The sequence below is a fragment of the Hyaena hyaena genome, unplaced genomic scaffold, assembly GCF_003009895.1.
Source record: "Hyaena hyaena isolate Hyena2069 unplaced genomic scaffold, ASM300989v1 scaffold_7, whole genome shotgun sequence".
Classification (NCBI taxonomy): domain Eukaryota; kingdom Metazoa; phylum Chordata; class Mammalia; order Carnivora; family Hyaenidae; genus Hyaena; species Hyaena hyaena.
This window is the reverse complement of record NW_024080639.1, coordinates 1682976-1702249: the sequence shown is the minus strand read 5'-3', so window position 1 is coordinate 1702249 and position 19274 is coordinate 1682976. Positions and strand designations below refer to the sequence as shown.

The window sequence follows — 19274 nt, the reverse complement described above, 5'->3', positions numbered from 1 at the left end:
TGTTGAAAAAGACTTACTAATGAGATGAAATTTAACCCCCAGAACATGATTTCTAAGCCCGTGGTTTCCTGGTCCTCTGTTTTGAGGAGATGGGAGGCCAGAATGTATTTTTGGTAATAGGAGACTATTTAAAAATCGGTACTTATTCGAAGACAGCTCCGTGTTACTACAGATGGGAAAATGGGCTATTAACATTTTCCTGCATAAAGTCAACCCTTGAGGAGCCAACACAAGTATGAGGAGAAACAGACCACTGTTAATTCTTGTCACAAGAATGCTCTTTGACACTCTGAGATTAACTTTTATGCAGTGAGTTCTTTTCACTCCAGATTTTCCAAAATGCTGTATTTTAGGGTCCGAGTGCCCTATCTAAATTTTCCCATCCTTTTCCAATATCGTGCAAAGATTGTTTTTGGTAACAGAATTTGTTACATAATCTATATCTATTTCTTTATATGTTTACTAACTGCTTACTCAGGTGTATTTATATGACACTTGTTATCTCCGTTCTTTCTTGTCGCCAAATTATGATGAAAATGAAATGAATTTTAACAATTACATTGTATAAGATTTTCATATGATAAAATCGACTTTGGGGGCTATGCAGTTCTGTGAGTTTTAACATCTGTACGAACTCATGTAACTGCCACCAGTCGGGATACAGAATAGCTCCATCACCCCTAAAACTGCCTGAGGCTGCCCCTCCATAATAAACTCTCCTCGATCCTAATCCTTGGCAACCGCTAACTTGTTCTCCGTTCCTATAATGTGCCTTTTCCAGAAAGTTAAATAAATGGAATCATGCAGCATTTAATCTGTGGATACTGGCCTCTTTCACTCAGTAAAATGACTTTGAGATTCTGACAAGTGGCTGCATCTGTTGATTGTCCCTTTTTACTGCTGAGCAGTATTCCATCGTATGGATATACCACAGTGTGTTTATCCATTTACCCTTTGTAGGGCATTTGGACGGTTTCCAGTTTGGGGCAGTTATGAATAAAGCTGCTCTGAACATTTTTGTACCTACCTGTTTTTGTGTGCGCATAAGCATCTATTTCTTTAGCTAAATCCCCAGAAATGGGATTGGTGGGTCATATGTTAAGTGTGTATGCGTAACTTTTTAAGAACCCACCAAGCTGTTTGCTAGAATGGCAGTGTTTTGCATTCCCACCAGCAGTGTATAAACTTTTAAAAACTTGAACGCTGTTTTGAATGCTCTGGAGTTGAGGTTGGCAAATCGTGTTTCACAGTTCCTTGGGGTTTTGAAGAGATGCCCCATGACAAAGGGAGAGTTCTAGGTCTTCCTTAGCAGCTTCAAAGAGAACTGATCCAGTTTTGTTTTGTTTATGTGTTGAGTTCCATGTAAAAATACATTTGGGGAGAGAAGAGGTCTGTCTGTAGTGTGGGCAAACCATTGTAGTAAGGTGGTGCGCCTAGAGCTTGGGATGTGGACCACGGGTGTTCCCCAGGGGGACGCTAGGGGGCGCCGCACTGGGAGAAAGTGGACTCCCTCTTCAGCTCCTTTTCAGTCTGTGTCTTTGGGTCAGGAGGTCTTCACCTCTTTAATATTCACTAACGCTTGTTAATGGCATCATTTACGACAGCCCGGGCTTCCTCTCAGAACCTTCAACAAGCAACTTCTATCTCGAACAAAGTCAACGTGTGGCTCTGTTTTTTAATGTTAATTTTATGGTTATCTTTTCATCGATGCCAAGTACCATGGTTTTTCCATTTTTCTTTTGAAGTGAATTTATATTATACTTTAAGGTCTGGGTCATTGAAAATAAAAATATCAAATATTGTGTGCCTTACACTCAAGCATGACAAGAATTATGGGACTGTGCCAGCATGGCTGAAGTTGGGGAGACTTTACACTGCGGGGGAGGGGCCTATTTATTTAAACAGAGCTTGAAGTGAATCCTTTTGTCAAGTTAACAGAGCATGTTGGTAAAGCACGTAACTTGTCTCTTAATTTATTTGATGAGTTTATACATTTATATAATAGTAAAGCCTTAAAAGACAATCTTCTCTTGCTCTTTGTTTTTGCAGTACTTCTTTTTTCAAGTTCCTTCTTTATTTCCTGATTTGACAAATCATCATTAAAAATCATTAGACAAGCTCTGGGGTGCAGTAGTAAAGCAAACACACAGGGTCCCAGGGCTTGTGAAACTTTCTTAAATCTTTTCTCCTTCCGCCTCTTAGAGACTGACCAGGGAAAACAAGGGCTTCAGGATAAAATTTAAATGACGCAAAAGGCAAAGGAGAGATAAATGGCTCTTTAAAAAAGTAACTTGAATCAGTCACATAGAGAATTAATTTTATTTTATTTATGTCTTTGGAGCCCATTTAGATGCATACTGTGTCTTCTATTTGAAACATTTTTGCTTATTATTTTGATAAAATAATATGGATCTGCAGACATAATGATATACTCGGTGACTTTTTGAGGTTCCTTCCAGCTTTAAGTACACAAGGTAGGGCAGCACAGAAAAGAAGCAATGTTGTTGTCAAAATACCCACTGAGGCCAGGACCTCTCTGGAGTTAGACAACTTTTACATCAGAGGTCACAAAGTAGCGGCTGCCTGAGTTCCATCTAGTTGTTAGCATTTCTTGTTTAGCCACATGGCATTTAAAAAGTGAAAAGAAGGGGATGATGCCTGGGTGGCTCAGTCAGTTGAGCGTCCAACTTCAGTTCAGATCATGATCTCACAATTCATGGGTTCAAGCCCCACATCGGGCTCCGTGCTGACAGCTAGCTCAGAGCCTGGAGCCTGCTTCAGATTCTGTCTGTCTGTCTCTCTCTCTCTCTGCCTCTTCCCCACTTGCGCTCTGTTTCTCTCTCTCTCAAAAATGAATAAACATTTAAAATTTTTTAATAAAAAATAAATTTAAAAAAGTAGTTTCCAACATTTAAAAACCAGGGGCTTTCACATTTAAAAAAAATCAAAACAGATTTCTCATTTTGAAAATTCCGGAGTCTGACACCATGGAGGCAGCCTCTCTGAATGGCCGAGTTGGCTTATGCTGAAAAGTGACTGCCTTTTTGCACAGAGCAGGTGCTCTCATCAGGTAATCTTGCCTAAATCCTTCATGGTACCTTTGCGGCTCTGGTGGGTATTTGAATCTGCAGCTCCTGCTTTAGCCAGGGCTTCAGACAGGAGAGGCATCTAGAGAAAATGAGCATGCCTCCCTGTGTGGGAGGGCTGAACATGTCATTGCCTGCAAAGCTCACGGAGTTTCCAACGGGGTATATCATCTGGTGTAGTAGATGGAACTCTGGACCCTGGAGGCAGTGATCAGGGTCATTTTGGTGGTGGGAGGCCAGTCACGTGACCTTGGATCCTTTGACAATGGAGTTACTCTCTCCTGTCTTATCTCTTTGTATCAGTTAGGCTTTTTGACTGTAAGCAACAGAAACAGATTCTTGTGAATTGAAGGAAGACGGAATGTGGTTGAAAGGACAGTGGATAACTCAAGGTTCCAAAAGAGGAATGATCTCTACTCAGAAAGTTCAGGAAACCAGGAACAGTTGACCATGGGCGGTAGGAACTAAGGAAATTGATAAATTGCCTCCAAAATTTTCCCCTCTCTTTGTCCTTCTCCTTAAGTGTCTGAAGTCCTGGAAAAGGTTATCAGGTTGGCCTGGGCCACATCCTTGATGGGAGAGAGTGGGACACTCTCGCTGCCAGTCCCTCTGAGACGGCATACAATAGAAGAGGAGGTTTGTGTTGTCACAGAAATAGAGGGACCTGGTACGGAGAGAAGGCAGCCAGACGACAAATGTTCACTCCACCCTTTCTCACGGTTGTCTTGAAGGCATTCAGTCCACACTGTGAGTCGCTATAGATGAACAAGGAAGTGGCAGTTCAAGTCACGCGACAAAACCGTGAGCGTGCTAAGTAAGTGAAGGCATTGGCATCAGTTAGATAAGGAATATGCACAGAGAGACTGGTGCAAAGAAGAAATAGTCTCATTCCTTTTAGCAGTTGCTTTGGTTACAACATCTCCAAAGAAACGACGCTAACTTTAAGTGAAAAACATTTATAAATTCTCAAGAATTCTACTCTGGTTATATGGAGAGAAATACTGGCAATGAAAAGTTCTCTCATTAAAACTCAAAAGGCATTTGTTCACTCAAATTTCAGGTGCCAGTAGAATACACTCTATTGTTTTCTTCATTGTTTTTTATAATGTTACATGAATTTGCGCATTTAAAATAAATGCGTATAAAACAAGCAAACAGGAGCAAGTTGTAGATAAAATTGAAGCAACACTTCCAAATTGGAGTTTTGATGTAATGCCCCTTCTTAGAGTGATGTGCCAAGGCTTCAACTCTTTCTTTCTTTCTTTCTTTCTTTTTTTTAATGTTTATTTATATTTGAGAGAGAAACAGAGCATGAGCTCGGGAGGGGCAGAGAAAGAGGAAGACACAGAATCCAAAGCAGGTTCCAGGCTCTGAGCTGTCAGCACAGAGCTCAACGCAGGGCTCAAACCCACAAACCATGAGATCATGACCTGAGCCGAAGCCAGGCACCCCGGGCTTCAACTCTTTCTAAAATCAACACCCAGCATTTTCAACACTAGCTAGAAGCTTGAGTGTTCTTGTACTCACCTGTGAGCCTAATTTCTTTTAAGGACCATAGCCATGACCGTAGAAATCGACGATTCTTCCTCAAATTACAGGTCGGCTGTGCCCAAGCATCCCTCCCTGTACATAGTATTTGAAACACGTAGTAGATTTTTAAAGCTGGAAAGATTCATCGAGAATGAATTTGATTTTTGTGCTCTTATTGTTTTTTTCTTTGCAAGATCTTGATGTGCAACAAGCAAGGAAAATGAGTGAACCAAAAAAAAAAAGAAAAGAAAGAAAGAAAGAAAGAAAAAGAAAAAAGAAAAATTTGCTGGCATGGCTGGAAACAGAAATTAATGATTCAAATGCGAGAGGCAGTGCAGAAATTCTCATCTGGGTGGCAGGAGACAGGGAGCGAAAGTCAGAGACTGCTCTTTTTTAAAAGGCAAAACAAACAGTTCACAGTGAAGTGTACGTGAAAATCATTTCTAATAATAGCTCATGGGAGGCCGTTCCCAGGAAAAAGACCTTTGGTGCACCGAGGAAATTGAGTGAGAACACACAGGTTCTCAATGTGTTACTTAAGGCAACGGGGCTTTTGGAGTCTACCTTATGTGCCTTGTACATTGATTAAACACAAAATATATGCTGGCCATTTTTGACCATCATTTACTGTATTGATTTGTTAGCAGGGGAACTATAATAAAAAAGCCATTGATTTACTGTCCTTATTTGCTTATGGGCTTTTTTTATTATTAATTTTTCACGTTTCCTCTTTTCTGGACCATTTCTTCTAGACAAATGCTGTGCTTCGTGAAGTTAGAAGGGAAGGGGTCCCCGTGGAACAAAGGAATGACATCTTGACTGCCATCCTTGCCGCGCTCACCACTCGCCAGAATCTGAGGAGGGAGTGGCACACCAGGTCAGTTCTGCTTCCCAGATGGGATTTGTGGCCCCTGAAAACCAAAGCCCTTTCTTCTACCGCTGGCCTCATCCCTCTCATTTGAGGAGCGGTGAACAATAAGCAGGTTGCAGATGCTTTCAGCCAAAGTTAGCTCTCCTGCTCATGGTGCCTTTCATGAGTTGGTTATGAGCCATGATGTCATCTGTAGGCATATAGGATTTATCCCTGAGTGCAGCATTTAGCATAAAGGTTTGCATCTTGGGCATAATATAATAGAAGTACCTGACGCTGAATAGAAGCACCCTTTTAATCAACAGTCTAGAAGACCAACCTTGCGATTTGGGAATATGGGAAATTCACATAGTGCTCTCACATCACTCATTGAGAGGCAGCTTGCATGAAGGTGGTCTGTTTATTGACTCCAGCTTTGGGATTGGCCAAGTAGGAATTATGTTGGCTTCAACCTACTTCCTTTGCTCATGGATCTACCTGGGGTTAGAAAGCTGTTCTCAGTAGAAAGTTTCTACAAATCATCCGTTTTCACAGAATTGATGCTTGTGTACAACAGATCCTGTTATCCTGCTCTTATTTGAAAAACGGTTGATGGGTGGAAGACTGGACCCACTTCCCCCAAATGTTAGGGTTACCCTTTGAGATCTGCAGTTGGTAAAAATTGTTGAATTATCATCTGTCTCTCAGCAATAGAGAGAGGCACCAGGGAGATCATGCTGTATTTTGTCTCAGAGTCTTATTTGATGCTGAAAAATCCTGTGTGCCTGGGAGTCAAGAACATTGATAGACAGTATTCTCCAAATGGATTCATGCCACAGAATTTGTAATAATTGATGGCTTTACTAGTAACGCTTATCATAAAAATAGGTTGGTCTGAACAACACTGCAGATAAGCATTTTCTAAGAAGGGAGACAGTAAAGAGCATGAACTGGCCATCCCAGCTGGGTATTGGAAAGCTGCTTGTCAAGTATGTGCATTCTCTCTAAATGCAGACTTGCATTAAAACAAGAATTTTAATATTCACCGTGATACTCTCCCTCTCCCCTCTGTTTCGTAGTGTGGTCAGATCAGAGTAAACGACAGTTTCAGCAACAGTCATTAAATGATCTCCAGTTAAACTTCGCTTGTATTCCAGTTTAAGCATATATATTCATTAAAGCATGCATATTTTATTAAATAATGGAATATCCATGCAGGGACATCTGAATGGTGTCTCTCTCTCTCTGTTTAACCTTATATATATATTTCCCCCTAGTGATTCTTATTAAATGGGAAAGAGAGAAAGAAAGAGAGAATTTCCCTGTAACCTTTCTCCCACCCCTTCTTCCTATTCCATCCCTCCCAAGACAGCAGAGCTCAGAGACCAAATGTTGAGGCTGGATGTCTTCTGTTGAGTGCATTTGGTTTGTTAACAATAATTTCCTAGTTCACCAAATCATCAGACAGCAGGGCCAAGATGGCCTGTTTCAGAGGAGTCTGGTTTCAGCATTTCTGGCCCTTCCTGCTAACAATTTAATCAGGAGCTGGAGCCAGTGTTGAAGTTGATGTAGTCTAGCATCTGAAACAAAAATTCTCAAGTCCTTTGTGGCAGGGGAGGAGAAAAGAAAGAGCTTAGCAGCTGACACTGTGCAGACCTCCTTCAAGCTAAACACCTGAAAGAAAATTTCAAGAGGGTCATGTCTTGAGAGTTCAGAAGGAAAAGTGTCTTCAGAGTATTAAATAACCATAATCCTCCCCCCCCACCCCTCCGCCGCCCCCATTTGATGTTTCCCATCCCAGTGACCTATCTAAAAGACTCATCCATTCGCTCTGTATAAACAGACTGTTCCCATACGCCTCCCTTTTCCTCATCAAAGCTTCCTCTGGCCGTCTGGAGTCGGGCACTGCCCTGAGTAGCCATCAGGCTGGTGGTGGGGAAAGTCACAGAGCATCCGCTGCTGGGTTAACCCAGCCGTCTGTGTCATAGACATCGGCCCATTGCGCGCTTTGGAATCGCACGAGGAAAAATGCGCTTTGACAGAAAAGAATTAGCGCTCGCCAAAGGCCAAGCAATAGGTTATAGTATTTTACTTTCATCAAAGCTATCAGGGGATCAGTTAGATTAGATAATAGAAATTTTTTTCCTCTGGAAGTTAAGTACAGATGACTCTAATTACCTTATATTGCACGTTAGAGAACGCGTGATGAATACCACAGCTTCCAGGAAATGTGGATGGGCGGCGACCCCGCAGCCGACAGTGACTTTAGTAGAAGTGTGTTGTCATAAAGGTTCCCCCCCTTCACCGGCACCCCCCCCACCCCCACCCCCCCCGTGCCTTCCGCCGGTTCCTTTGCAGTCATGATGTTAGGGAGACTATTTTTAAGCAAAACTCGTAAGTAGGTTTTAAAATATTTGTATCTCTCCCCGGCCAGGAGCCGAGCCATTGTTTGGGACTCCCTGAAGTCTTAAGCCGAAAGCATATGTTCCCTGTGATTTAGCTTTTTGAGGAAAGTGTCAATTCTGCGTGACTCGGGGTAACCGAGTTTGTCACAGTGTCACACGACCCTACGATTCCAGAGGCACATCTGAATGCTGCGGGTTTCCTTCCCGAAGCTCCGTAATCCCATAAACAACCCTCTCCAAATAGGCTTATTAGGGCTGTCTACTTACTTCCCCCGAGCTGACTGATCCAAAGTACATCAGGAGAAGCTGTGTGAATGCAGGGTAAGTGTTAACAGAAGCGGTACAGAATTTCTGAAGATTTGGCTTTGTTTATACAGTCCACTCTGCCTGACGGACAGCTTGTTATAGCTTTTAAAGAACTGGGCAAGCCCTCTGATCTGACCCCTTCTTGACCTCCACAGCCCAAAGGTCGGTCTGCAGCTAATAAACTCGGAGGTTCTTAGGCTCTACTCTAGGAGAAGGCAGGAAGAGAGCAGCTGCAGGGACTGGGTGTCCCAGGATGGGCTGCTTTCGGGTCACTCTCCGATAATGAAAATGATTACCAAATTATATGGAAGTTTAACCGCAATAGTGAGTGAGGGGAGGGTGGGGCCCCGCGTATTAGGTTTGATAAATGAACTGTGAAGAGACCCATCTGGCTCTCAACATCTTTTCTCCCCCTCTTTCCCTACCAAGGGGAAACATTTTAAAATAACAGCAGTACATATAGACTCAATGACCCATGCAAGGAGCTGGAATGGATTAAGATTTAATGGTGACAGTGGAAGAAATTATCATTTGAAAAGTGCGCTCAAGAAAAGGTACAGTTCCGTGGCTGTGCCCGGCTTGTTTTTCTAAATAAAACACAGCAAAGAATCGGTGCCTTTGTTTATGTGCCACAAATCCCCAGCGCCTTTCCTAGATGGGTGAGAAATTTGAGGGCATGTTGACCATGGAGTAATTATCTGTAAGTCCGCTGAAGGAAAGGAATGGGAATCCTTTGCCTCGGACGTGTCGGAATGAGAATCAGATATTTTATTTCAGCTTGCTTGCTCAGTCGAAAGAATGTGAGTAAATCAAGTGTTAGAGCAAACGTTCTCAAAAAGAATAGATCGTGATACACTTCAGCCTCTGGCCACTGAACATTATGCATTTTCGGATACTGAATATACTTGTCGCTTTCGGACACCGTTTTTTTGTTACCACAACTTTGCAGATTTTTTTTTTCTGTAAAAGGAAGACGAAAACACGTAACGTTAATTGAGTAGATAGGTCCGTTCCTGTCTGTAGTCCTCTTTCAGAGAACCATCAGAGTGATACTAATTATTGCCAACAGTGGGTGGGTCACAAGCCGTATGTTTGCTTACTATTAGTTGGTAAGAGTAGTCTATTCTCCCAGCTCTCTGTGAATATCGAATGTCCCCGTTTCCGACCGATGATGTTGGAGTGGACTGAGCCCGTGAGTCTGTGTTCTGAAAAAAGAATGTTTATTTCATAAGCATTTTTGGATGTTTCGTATACCTCCCATACACAGTACACTGCCTGAGATGCTGTGCCCGAGAGAATGTGTCCGGCAGCCAGTTTAGGATTGTACCTGGGGGTGAGGTTCTAGCAAGTTCCCAGAAAGGGGCTGTGGAGGGCAGCGAAAAGGATGGCGGTGGCTCCATCATTACCGCAACAGAGGGCCAAGTTGCTCCGACCCACTCAGGCGAGCACTTCACTGGAGAAGTTTTCGACGACTAGAATTGCTGCGCTGTTGAAAAAGCCCTCTCACGTTGAACTACACAGTCTATATATACAAGTCTCGCCTGGACAATAATTATATTTCAAATAGAAACCAAGAAGCTTCTACACGTTAGCCAAATCGGCGTCATGTTCCATCTTAGATTTTGACTCGACTGTGTCTGTCCGTGGGGATTCATAGTGAGCCGAGAGCTAGGTGAAGGCCACCACAGGGAGCTGAGGAACACTTGTACAATTAACTGTGCTTCCTAACTTTGAACAGTGCCTTTACATTTTTGCTAAGTAAGATGCACAGACAAAAACATAAGACGAAAGCCAGGCCATTAGGGCTTTTTTTTTTCAATTGAGATATAATTCACAAAATATAAAATTTCACTTAGCATAAAATTAATCATTTTAAAGTGTACAGTTAGGTGTTTTTTTGTTTTGTTGTATTTTTGTGCTTTTTTTTTTTAGTGTATTCACAATATTGTGCAACCATCACCATCATCCAATTCCAGAGCATTTCCATAGCCCCTGAATGAACCCCTGGGTCAGTTGACAGCCCCTCTCAATCCCGCCTTCTCCCTGCAGTCCCTGGTAATCACTGACCGACCCTCTGTCTCTGTGGATTCGCCTGTACCGACATTTCGTGTAAATGGAATCACGCAATATTGTGGCCTTTCATATCTGGCTTCTTTCACTTAGCATCATGCTTTCAAAGTTGATCCATGTTGTAGCATATCTGTTCCCTGTCCCTTTTTACTGCCAAGTAATATTCCACCATGTGGAGAGACCACATTTTGTTTATCCATTCATCAGGTGATGGACACTTGGGTTGTTCCCACCCCGCTCGGTGGCTCTGAATCACACCGCCGTGTACATTTGTGTGCAGGTGTTTGGCATCTTCTTGGTCCCGTTGAGCGTAAACCCAGGAATGGCCCCGCCGAGCCATACGGCAACTCTGTGGTTGACTTTTTGAGGAATTGCCAGACTGCTTTCCACATCAGCAGTGCCATGGTACATTCCTAGCAGAAGACCACAGGGGTTGTGGGTTTTCCACAGCCTCACCAACACTTCTTTTCCTTTGTTTTTGTTTTTTGGTGTTTTTCTTTTTATTATAGATATCCTGGTGCTGCTGTTGTGGTCTTGACTTGCGTTTCCCTGATGGTGTGTGATGCAGAACATCTTTTCATGTGCTTGAGACCATTAGGTTTTTATTAGGAGATTTAAAAACATGGCTGACTTAAGCACTTACCAGTGGGAGTGAACTCACGAGCCCGTGAGGTGTATTTGGCTTATTGAAGGAATCGAGCCCCACGTGATGTTGGCATGAGGATACATTTGTGCCCGTCTCCCCATTCCTGTGGGTCGGCCTGTGCTTATCTGCATGTGGCCCAGCTCACGTGTTTCGGGAGATCCCCTACTTAGTCCTTCGACCATTCTCTTACATTTCTTTTCTTACAGCTTCGCGGAGCATGGCACACCGGGTAGGATGTAACCCGATGAACTAGAAGCTTTGTCTCCTTATGGCTCCTCCACTTCTAGGCTCAGACAGGACTTTCATAGTCCCATAGTTGACAACTTCATTTGAGTCCAAGGAGCCCTAAAACGGTACTGAAAACAGTTTTAAACATGCTTATGGCAGTTTCTTAGAAGAGCTCTTAGAACTACTCCTTCCAGTGAAAACGACCTCGCTAGACCGAGGGGGCTCTCTGTACACGTCTTCCCCATACTGGGCTTTGCCAGCTCGACATACTGCCAAGATAGCCCTTTCTCTGGGGAACCATCTTATTATTGACCATCTTCCATTCTTCCCTCACCATCACCACTCAACCTCCAGGACGGATCCACTCTGGACATCTTCGTCCGGGCTCCAAAATCTAGTCGTTATAACCTTTGCCAAGCCAGTCAGCTTCAGAATGCTGACCTGGGTGCAACAAGCAAGCCAGTTTGTGTAAATTACTTCTGTGGATCAACTCGGGTCCTAAGACTAGCGCGTGAAGGTTTTCTTCCCGAATATGTGGCCTCTGCTTTTGCCTCCTGGGAGGCCTGAATGGTACGCAAAACCAACTAGTTGGTCCAGTCCAGTTTAGCAACGAACTATTATTTACTGAGTGATCGTTATGTGCAAATAACTATGCTAAATGCTGTGGGAAATGTTCTGAGGAGTCCGGTACAGTTTCAGCTTTGAGATAATGGACAGCTTCATGCGGGGGAGGGCAGGTTAGTGGGAACACCATGGCCCGCGTGCAGATTTTCATTCTCTTATTGCAGGGTTCTGAAAGATGTCATAGCAATAGACACTGCTGCAAGGGAACTTGCAGTTTGGTGGAAGCTTCCAAAAAGGAATCACCTGACTCGTATTATTTAATTGCTTGATTCTGTGCTTACGTTTTGGTCTCTCTGGCTGGAATGTAAACTTGATGAGAGCAAAAGATTTGTCTGTTCACCAGCTATAAAAGCTGCCACCCAGATCCATGGAGCATTCAGCTGTCTGCTCTGTGAGAACTGTGCCCTGTACGAGCAGGGACCCTATTGCCTGGCATTCAGCTTTATTCAGTGGCTGGCTGACTAGGATAGCTTTCCTCTCAACCCATCCCTGTATTTATAAGTACTTTGTCTTCCTCCTTCATTTTGAAGAGGAATGATCCCTGGGGATGCCGACCCGTTGGGGTTTTTTTGTGGGGGGGGGGAGGTTTGTATTCATCCAGAGGTGGAGCCCTTAAGATTGGCTATAAAGGAGAGCTCTCCGCTAATGTGGTTCTTTGGTGTTGAAGTCCCAAGACTGCCCCCTGCCCCCTGCTCCCATTGTGAGGGAGGAAGGATGCTGTGTGCACAGGCTTATTCGGGTCCTGGAGGAAGGGTCCAGAAGTGAACACCATTGAATTGAGCTGGGACCAGGACGAAAAGACAGGGTCTCATTCCTGAGGCAGCCATGCCCGGAAGTGAGCTAGGACTAGGGGCAAGGGGAACGGCCTCCCCAGAGCCATCCCTCTGGATGGGCGGATGGCTTTCAGATCGGGAGGGGCAAAGCTAAGGCTAAATGGGGCTTCACGGTCACATCTTAACCTGCTCCTGGCAGTTGCTTTTTGCAGGCTACCTGCTAATATCCTGCCGTGGCTTCAATGATACCAGCACAGTGATGAGCATCAGCCTTGGCGACTTGACACTTGGGCCAGAATTTGTGTGGCACCCTTGGGAACTGCGGTCCCGAGTGGAGCCACCAGCCCTGAGGACGGGCCATGGGATGATGAGGCTGATGTAATTACCTTCTGAGACCACATGTGACGGAGTCATCTGAATGTGTCAGCCGCGGTTGCTCGGGTTAGAGAGAGGGGCGGCTACTTCTGGATGAGTTAGTCGGGACCTAGAAGTTGTGCCATCTTGTGGTTCAGTAGCCGTCCCCTGTATCCGGCTGAATCGGTCCGCAGGGTTGGGGTGGAATAAGTGAAGGAAGCAGGGAGGCGCGAGCCTGCCAGCTGACATGTCTGCCTTACATTTCTAATGCATCTATCCCTCCTCCTTTAATAATTGCAATCCCTGCTTTCTGTTGCCCATAGCAGAAGAACGTCCTTTGTGTATCTGAACCAGATTCCTCTAAAACCCAGTAACTCCATAAAACCTCCTCATAAATGCGTAGGAATTGAGCCATTGTATAAATTTAGAGCAAGGATCAAATGAGTCTAGAGATAGTGTTACCTTTTTTCCCCAGATACAGCAACTTCTCTTAAAGAGACCAGTGTCGTTAATATTATTACCGTGTTACCTTCATCATCGTCATCGGAGCAGTTTTATGGGAGACAAAAGCCAAATGACTGCGGCGCATCTTACTTGTAAAATCAACACACAGGCTTCGGTATGAGCTCCCCTCCTGGCAGACCCGGACCATGATTGGTTGCCGACTCTTTCTTCCGGGCCGTGCTCCTCAAACTTTTTGAGAAACCATCAACTAATTCATTTATCTTTTCAACAAGGTCTTATCAAATAGGGCTTGCTCTTTGTCAGGCATTGTTCCAGGCCCTGGGACGGCACTGTAGAGAGTGTCCATCTCCTGGAGCTCGTGTTCTTAGCAGAAGGACAGACTAAAACTGTTTTCCTAAGTGGAGCTCTGAACACTCTTAGAAAGGTACATGACCGCCCCGTTCAACAACACTCATTAGAACCAAAATATGATCCTGCAGTTGAGAGAAAGATAGAGAACCTTCTTTTCTGGATCTTCGTCCTAAAACGATCGCTTGTTGTAAAACCTGCCATTCCAGTCCTGGCGAGTCGCCTTTGTGAGCTATTCACGGGACACCCATTTCTAAGGAACACCACGCCATGCATTTCTCCTTAGACAACCTGGACTCCGGTTCCCAGGGACTTTTCAAAAAGATGTGTCACCTTAAAGGTCTTCGCTTTGGGAAGGCTCAGATGCGGGCCATGTTACAGTCACAAATATCTCTTAAGAGAGAAGCCGGCCCTGCCTGGTAGGTGTTGGAGTGCGTGTGTTAATGCACTCCAGCACGAAATAAACAGCGGTTATAGTTAGCGTGAGCAAGCCGTCAGTCATGCATTGATTCAGCAAATATTTATCGAGTGCCTGGCTGCTACTAGACACTATCGTGGGCCTTGGGGTTATAGAGATGAGTAGCACTTGACGAGGGGAAATACATTATGCATTGCAGTATCATAAATGCTGTGAAGGAGTTTAAGTCAGGATTCTGTACAAAGAACGTGGAAAGAAAGGGCAGGTTCTCCCCAAGTGTTCTTATGTGGTTCTCACCGTATGCCCAGCCCTTGTGGGGAATACCGCTCCTGTTGTGAAATTGTGTTGGCTGCAGGTGGGTAGGTAACAATTTGTCTCCAGAAGGAGTGAGAAATAGGCGAGAAATCTATGTGTGGTTATGGGTCATGGGATAAAATCTGGGCTACCTCTTTCCATAGAGATCTAGTTTTCAATGATAAATGGTGCGGGGCGGGGGAGGGGGGCCGGGATTTCTTTCAGAGCAGATTTCATTAACATGGCCTAGAGGTTGGGAGCACAGATCCTGAGCAAGTTGTCTGAGGCTTGGATCTGTCTATAACTCTAGGCGATAATAGAGAAGTTACTTAACCACGCCGAACCTCAATTTTCTCATTTGTAACTTGCGCAGGGGATAATAATAACAGAACCTACTTCATAGGGCTGATTAACAAATTCTACATAAAACACCTCAAGCAAGGACCTGTAACATATTAGCTGTTCAGTAAAAACTACCCATCACCTTTAGATCAAAACAGGAAAATTTGTATAAATCCAGCCATACTCGTCCTTGGTGAGCAAGCCCCCATGTAAAGCCCTAGCCTTGTGAGAGGGGGCCCCACATTGCCAAATCGGTGCGAGGGTGAACACTGGACACATCTTGCCCTGTGCCAGGCCCCGCGCTAAGCACCGTCACATAGACTTGACAGAGGCCCAAACTCCAGTTTGAATCCTATCGCCAGCTGGCTATGAACTCTGGGGCTTGTCACAGACCCGGGTCCCAGCGACTTCATCTAAAAGAGAAAGCTCAATCCAGGGGGATGAGGCGCGGTTCTGTAAGTGAGACCCCGGGAGCATCTGCTGGTAGGAGCGGTGTTCCCCTGATGACTTCAGTTCACCTTCCTCCCTCCGCTGTCCTTGAAATCCGCAGTTGTCCTTATTCTAGTAATGAGAGCCACTAACATTAATGGAGAACCTACTAAGTGCTGGGGTTTTAAATGTTTTACGAGGTGAGTAGCTAGAGGCAGAGAGATGGAGAGTAACTTGCCCAAGGCAACACAGCTAAGCATGGAGGTCATGGGTGGAAGCCACAGCAAGACTTTCCCACCATGTTAGGTTCACTCGGTACTTTGAAGTGGATCTCACCATATAGGGCTTAGAGCCCTTCCCGGATCCTTCCCAGTGTGGAGAAAGGCAGGTGCATATCTGTAAAGGTTTATTTCCTCCGGTACCTAAACATGTTCGGCACTTTTTAGTTGCGGGTGCCTCTCTGTCTCTAAAGAAATAATTTCCAGCCCATGCTTTATGAAGTAAGTCTTTTCAAGGAAAGTTATTACCTTTATAGCTATGTCATTCTTTTATATTGGTTACAATCTTTGAGAAGGAGGGATCAGGGGCACAGATGAGAACATCAAAGTCTGGCCTCAAGCATCTGTAAATCCTCTAAGTGGAGTAATTTTGAGGCTGGGTTGGTTAGTCAAGGCTGATTGGAGTGGGTGTCCTGAAGGTGATCGGACAGCATTTATCTGCCGTACGACGGGTCAGTCACCAGCTCTACCGGTGTGTTTCTGTCTATAAAACCATTTACCGCACGTAGAGAGTCATGATCTTATTCTACGTTGGGATATCCCCAATGCGTTTGACAAATTTACACTATAATGTATATTCCGGGTTAGAGATAAAAGTTTTAACTCGGCTTTTGGTCGTGGCAGTCATGGGGGGTGGGGGGTGGCAAGGCACCGTTCCAGCGGCCTATAGGGGACACTGTTGCATCGTGGATCAGAATGAGGCTCAGCACCTTGTCCCAGGACAAAAGAACAAAACCGATCACAAAACAAAAAATAGGTCAGCCACCTTCACATCACTAATTGAAATGATCTGAGTGACTCTGGCCCTTCTAGGATAGCCTGTTTTCAGGTATCGATCAGGCTGTTTAGTATCCGCTCGAAAGGAATGGTTGAGCGTCGCTTTCCGAGATGGGAGTGATTGACACTTTTCTCATTAGCTTTCTCTCCGTACTCTTCTCTGGACAGGGTTCTCTTTTAGTTCAATAAACCTCCAGGTTTAGTGGACTTATCTTCATTTTTCGTGAAGACATGCCCACGTCAAGCTGAAATGCGTTCGTTCTGTCGTATTCTAAATAAACATCGTAAGCCTCCTGAAGGGCATTTTGGAAGTTCTGAGTCTCTTCTTCTCACCCATATCTTTTTCTTCACTGAAAAAGATGCTATTGACTGAGGAAATGAAGTCATGTCTGTCAGGCAGGCCTGCATAGGGCTCAGCCCGAGCTCCGGGAAGCTCAACGCCAGATCCTTCCAGACCAGAGACGGCCTCCATCACTGCCCAGGTGCCCCTGGGCTTTGCCAGCACTGCCTCCACCCTCGCTGCCCAGCCCTGGCCGCTTCCCCTACTGGAAATCTGGGCCCTGGAAGGCGATTGTAATTAACCCTCGGAAAGCAGAGGGTTTTTTTTTTTTTTTTTTTTTGCTAAGGCAGCGTGCACCGTAATGATTTCGTTAGCCTGCTTCATTTCCAGTCTTACCATCAATTATGCCATGTGTTTCGTCCAGTTGGTGCTACCCTCCCAGTGTTAATTATAACCTACAAGACTGTTACAGTTAATTTTATGGCAAGCATATTGTCTCTTCAAGGCTCCGGAGCAGCTCATAAATTATCTTGAAGGTAAAACGTAACTTGGGGAACTAGTTAGGAAAATTCCATCCATCTCGCTTAGGAGCCGCAGCTGCTGCTGTCAGCTGCCTCGCCGCCGCATTGTGAAGGAATTAGGGTGGGTCAAGTTTAAGAGGGGAGGCCCGGGCTGTCACCGAGGAGAAAGGCTGTCCTGGCCCTGTCAGACAAGTGCCTTCTGCCAATCCCTGGTGGTTTCACTTCGCAGGCAGGAAGAGGCAGGCAGTGCAGGTGAATGGTCCCCAAGCTGTCTGTATTCATTACTTTACAGAAACTTGTAGGGAGGCAGGTCCGGAGGCCTTTCCTCTTCTCTGTTGTCATGATGTTAGGCATCATCTGCAAAGTGTGAGGGAGATAACTCTATAATGAACTCCGGGCCTGGGCCAGGAGACAGCAGGGCCGAGGGGCGGGGAGCCCGAGGCACCTCCCGGCAGCACCCCCCACCCCTCCCCAAAGCCCTGCGCTGAAACCAACATTTTCATTGTGGTTGTTATTGTTCTCATAATCTGATAAACTGAGATCTCACTATGAATGCACGTACTCCAAAATTGCCTGCTAAAGAAATTAGCAGGTTATCCTATTGGGATAATACACACATTTTTTTTTCCCCCTCACACGAAGAGTAAGCTTTACATTCCAGCCCTGGGGGCCCTTAGCATTATTATTTTTAACGACTGAACACAAGTCTCTCATTTAGCTTGTTTGTAGAGTTACTGTAAATGTTCTTTCTGCTGTTGGTTCTTCATTTGAAATTCCGCATGCTACATACGCTCGCTGGGAGAGCTCTGGGGGGCCCCTGAGCACGGCAGCTGCGTGAAGCACAGTATCTTCTAGAAGCATGGCCAGCCGGCTGCGGAGGGGAGGCAGGAAGGGTGTGTCGAGTCCCTGAGCTGGCGGTCTCTCCCTGGATATTCCAGAGCATTTTCCTGTCTGCGTGAAGGCACGTGAGGCCATCACCGCCAGGCTGTGTCACCAGGAGAATGGCATGGATTTTGAGGGGGTTAGGAGGGCACATACAATGGTGGGATTGTGCCCAAGAGGCACCGGACGTTCCCAAGGAAGTGTGTTTCTGAGCTCTAAATGACAGCAGCACAGTACCTGGAAATTTGGGAGTCTTCTAGTGAATTCGGACAACGGGTCACAAGCCCAGATGCCCGCAGGGCCCGGTAGGTGCCCCCAGACAAACGAAGCCAGAGTGGGGTGGCTGAAGGGAACGGGAGGTGCACAGCCTATCCGAAGCAGGCGACCCCTCTTCAGCCTTGCCAGGAGGCCAGATCCGTGTTACTAGGTCCCCTACATTTTCAAGAGGAGTGGAAAATGGAAAATGTGTGTATGTGCTTCCAAAGCCTTCTAACTGTTTAAATGTTAGGGGAAATTCAGATGTCCATACCTGTTGTTCATGCTGCTTAATCAGTACCTGCCTGGAGACTGGGTGGTGTGGCTGTGTTTCTGATAGAGATTGGAAGTCGTGGCCACCCTGTCTGAGAACTCTTCTCCGCTTTCCCACACTTCTCAACGAGGGAGACGATGGCGCTGGCCAGGAGACGAGGGTGCGGTCTGGGCACTGCCTCTGTGACCTTATAATATCCTTCTACTCTTTTTGGGTTCTCGCTTGGAGGAAATCTATATATATTTTGCCTCTAACTTGACAGTCCCTTTTCTCTTACCGAGAACGCATATGAGTTTTCAGAAGTAAATGAGGTGTACGTGGCACTCATTGTGACCATAAAAAGGGCATCTGCAAAAACGTTGGCGATGTTGAATCCGATGAAGGGTCTGATTCTCAGGGGGGAAGGGCAGGGGGCTTCTGCGCTAGCGATCGCCATTTCTCCTGTTGCACCCTCGAGTTTAGGCCTCACCAGCTCCACCCTGGGGGAGCCCAGCTGTTCCTCCATGGCTCGAAGATATCATGTGGTCAGAATAATCTTTTAGTCTCACTGATCCAGCCCGATGCCCACATGGGGGTGTGGTCTGGGAAGCTGTTAAATACATGTGGGTTTGATCTTCTGGAGGAGAGGAAGACATAAAAACTATTTCTTTAGTGAAAAGAAAAAGGTACGCGTAAACTTTGGCTGCCGCTAGAGTCAGCTGTGACGCATGCGTGGCTAAATTTCATTGTAAATATTTCATAAGGGCTGTTAGAATGCAGTCAGGTTGACATCACAGCCCCAACTATACCAAAGGAACCATTTCACTAAAATAAGCCAACATTTCTAAAGAAACATGAAT

The 19274-nt window shown here is 45.3% G+C and overlaps 1 protein-coding gene across 3 annotated transcripts in view; it reads left to right on the top strand.

Annotated features, from left to right (window-relative positions):
• Window positions 1-19274, top strand: part of FTO (FTO alpha-ketoglutarate dependent dioxygenase) — a 391330-nt gene that overhangs the window by 223549 nt on the left and 148507 nt on the right. For 2 of the 3 annotated variants that reach the window (XR_005530153.1, XM_039241761.1), the window contains exon 8: window positions 5369-5493. Coding sequence is in view for 2 of the 3 variants with exons in the window: in XM_039241761.1 (XP_039097692.1) it covers window positions 5369-5493 (125 nt within the window). In the remaining variant the exon portion in view is untranslated. Of the gene's footprint in view, window positions 1-5368; window positions 5494-8606; window positions 8711-19274 lie in introns of those variants that run through there. The other variant, XM_039241774.1, reaches the window with a different exon arrangement.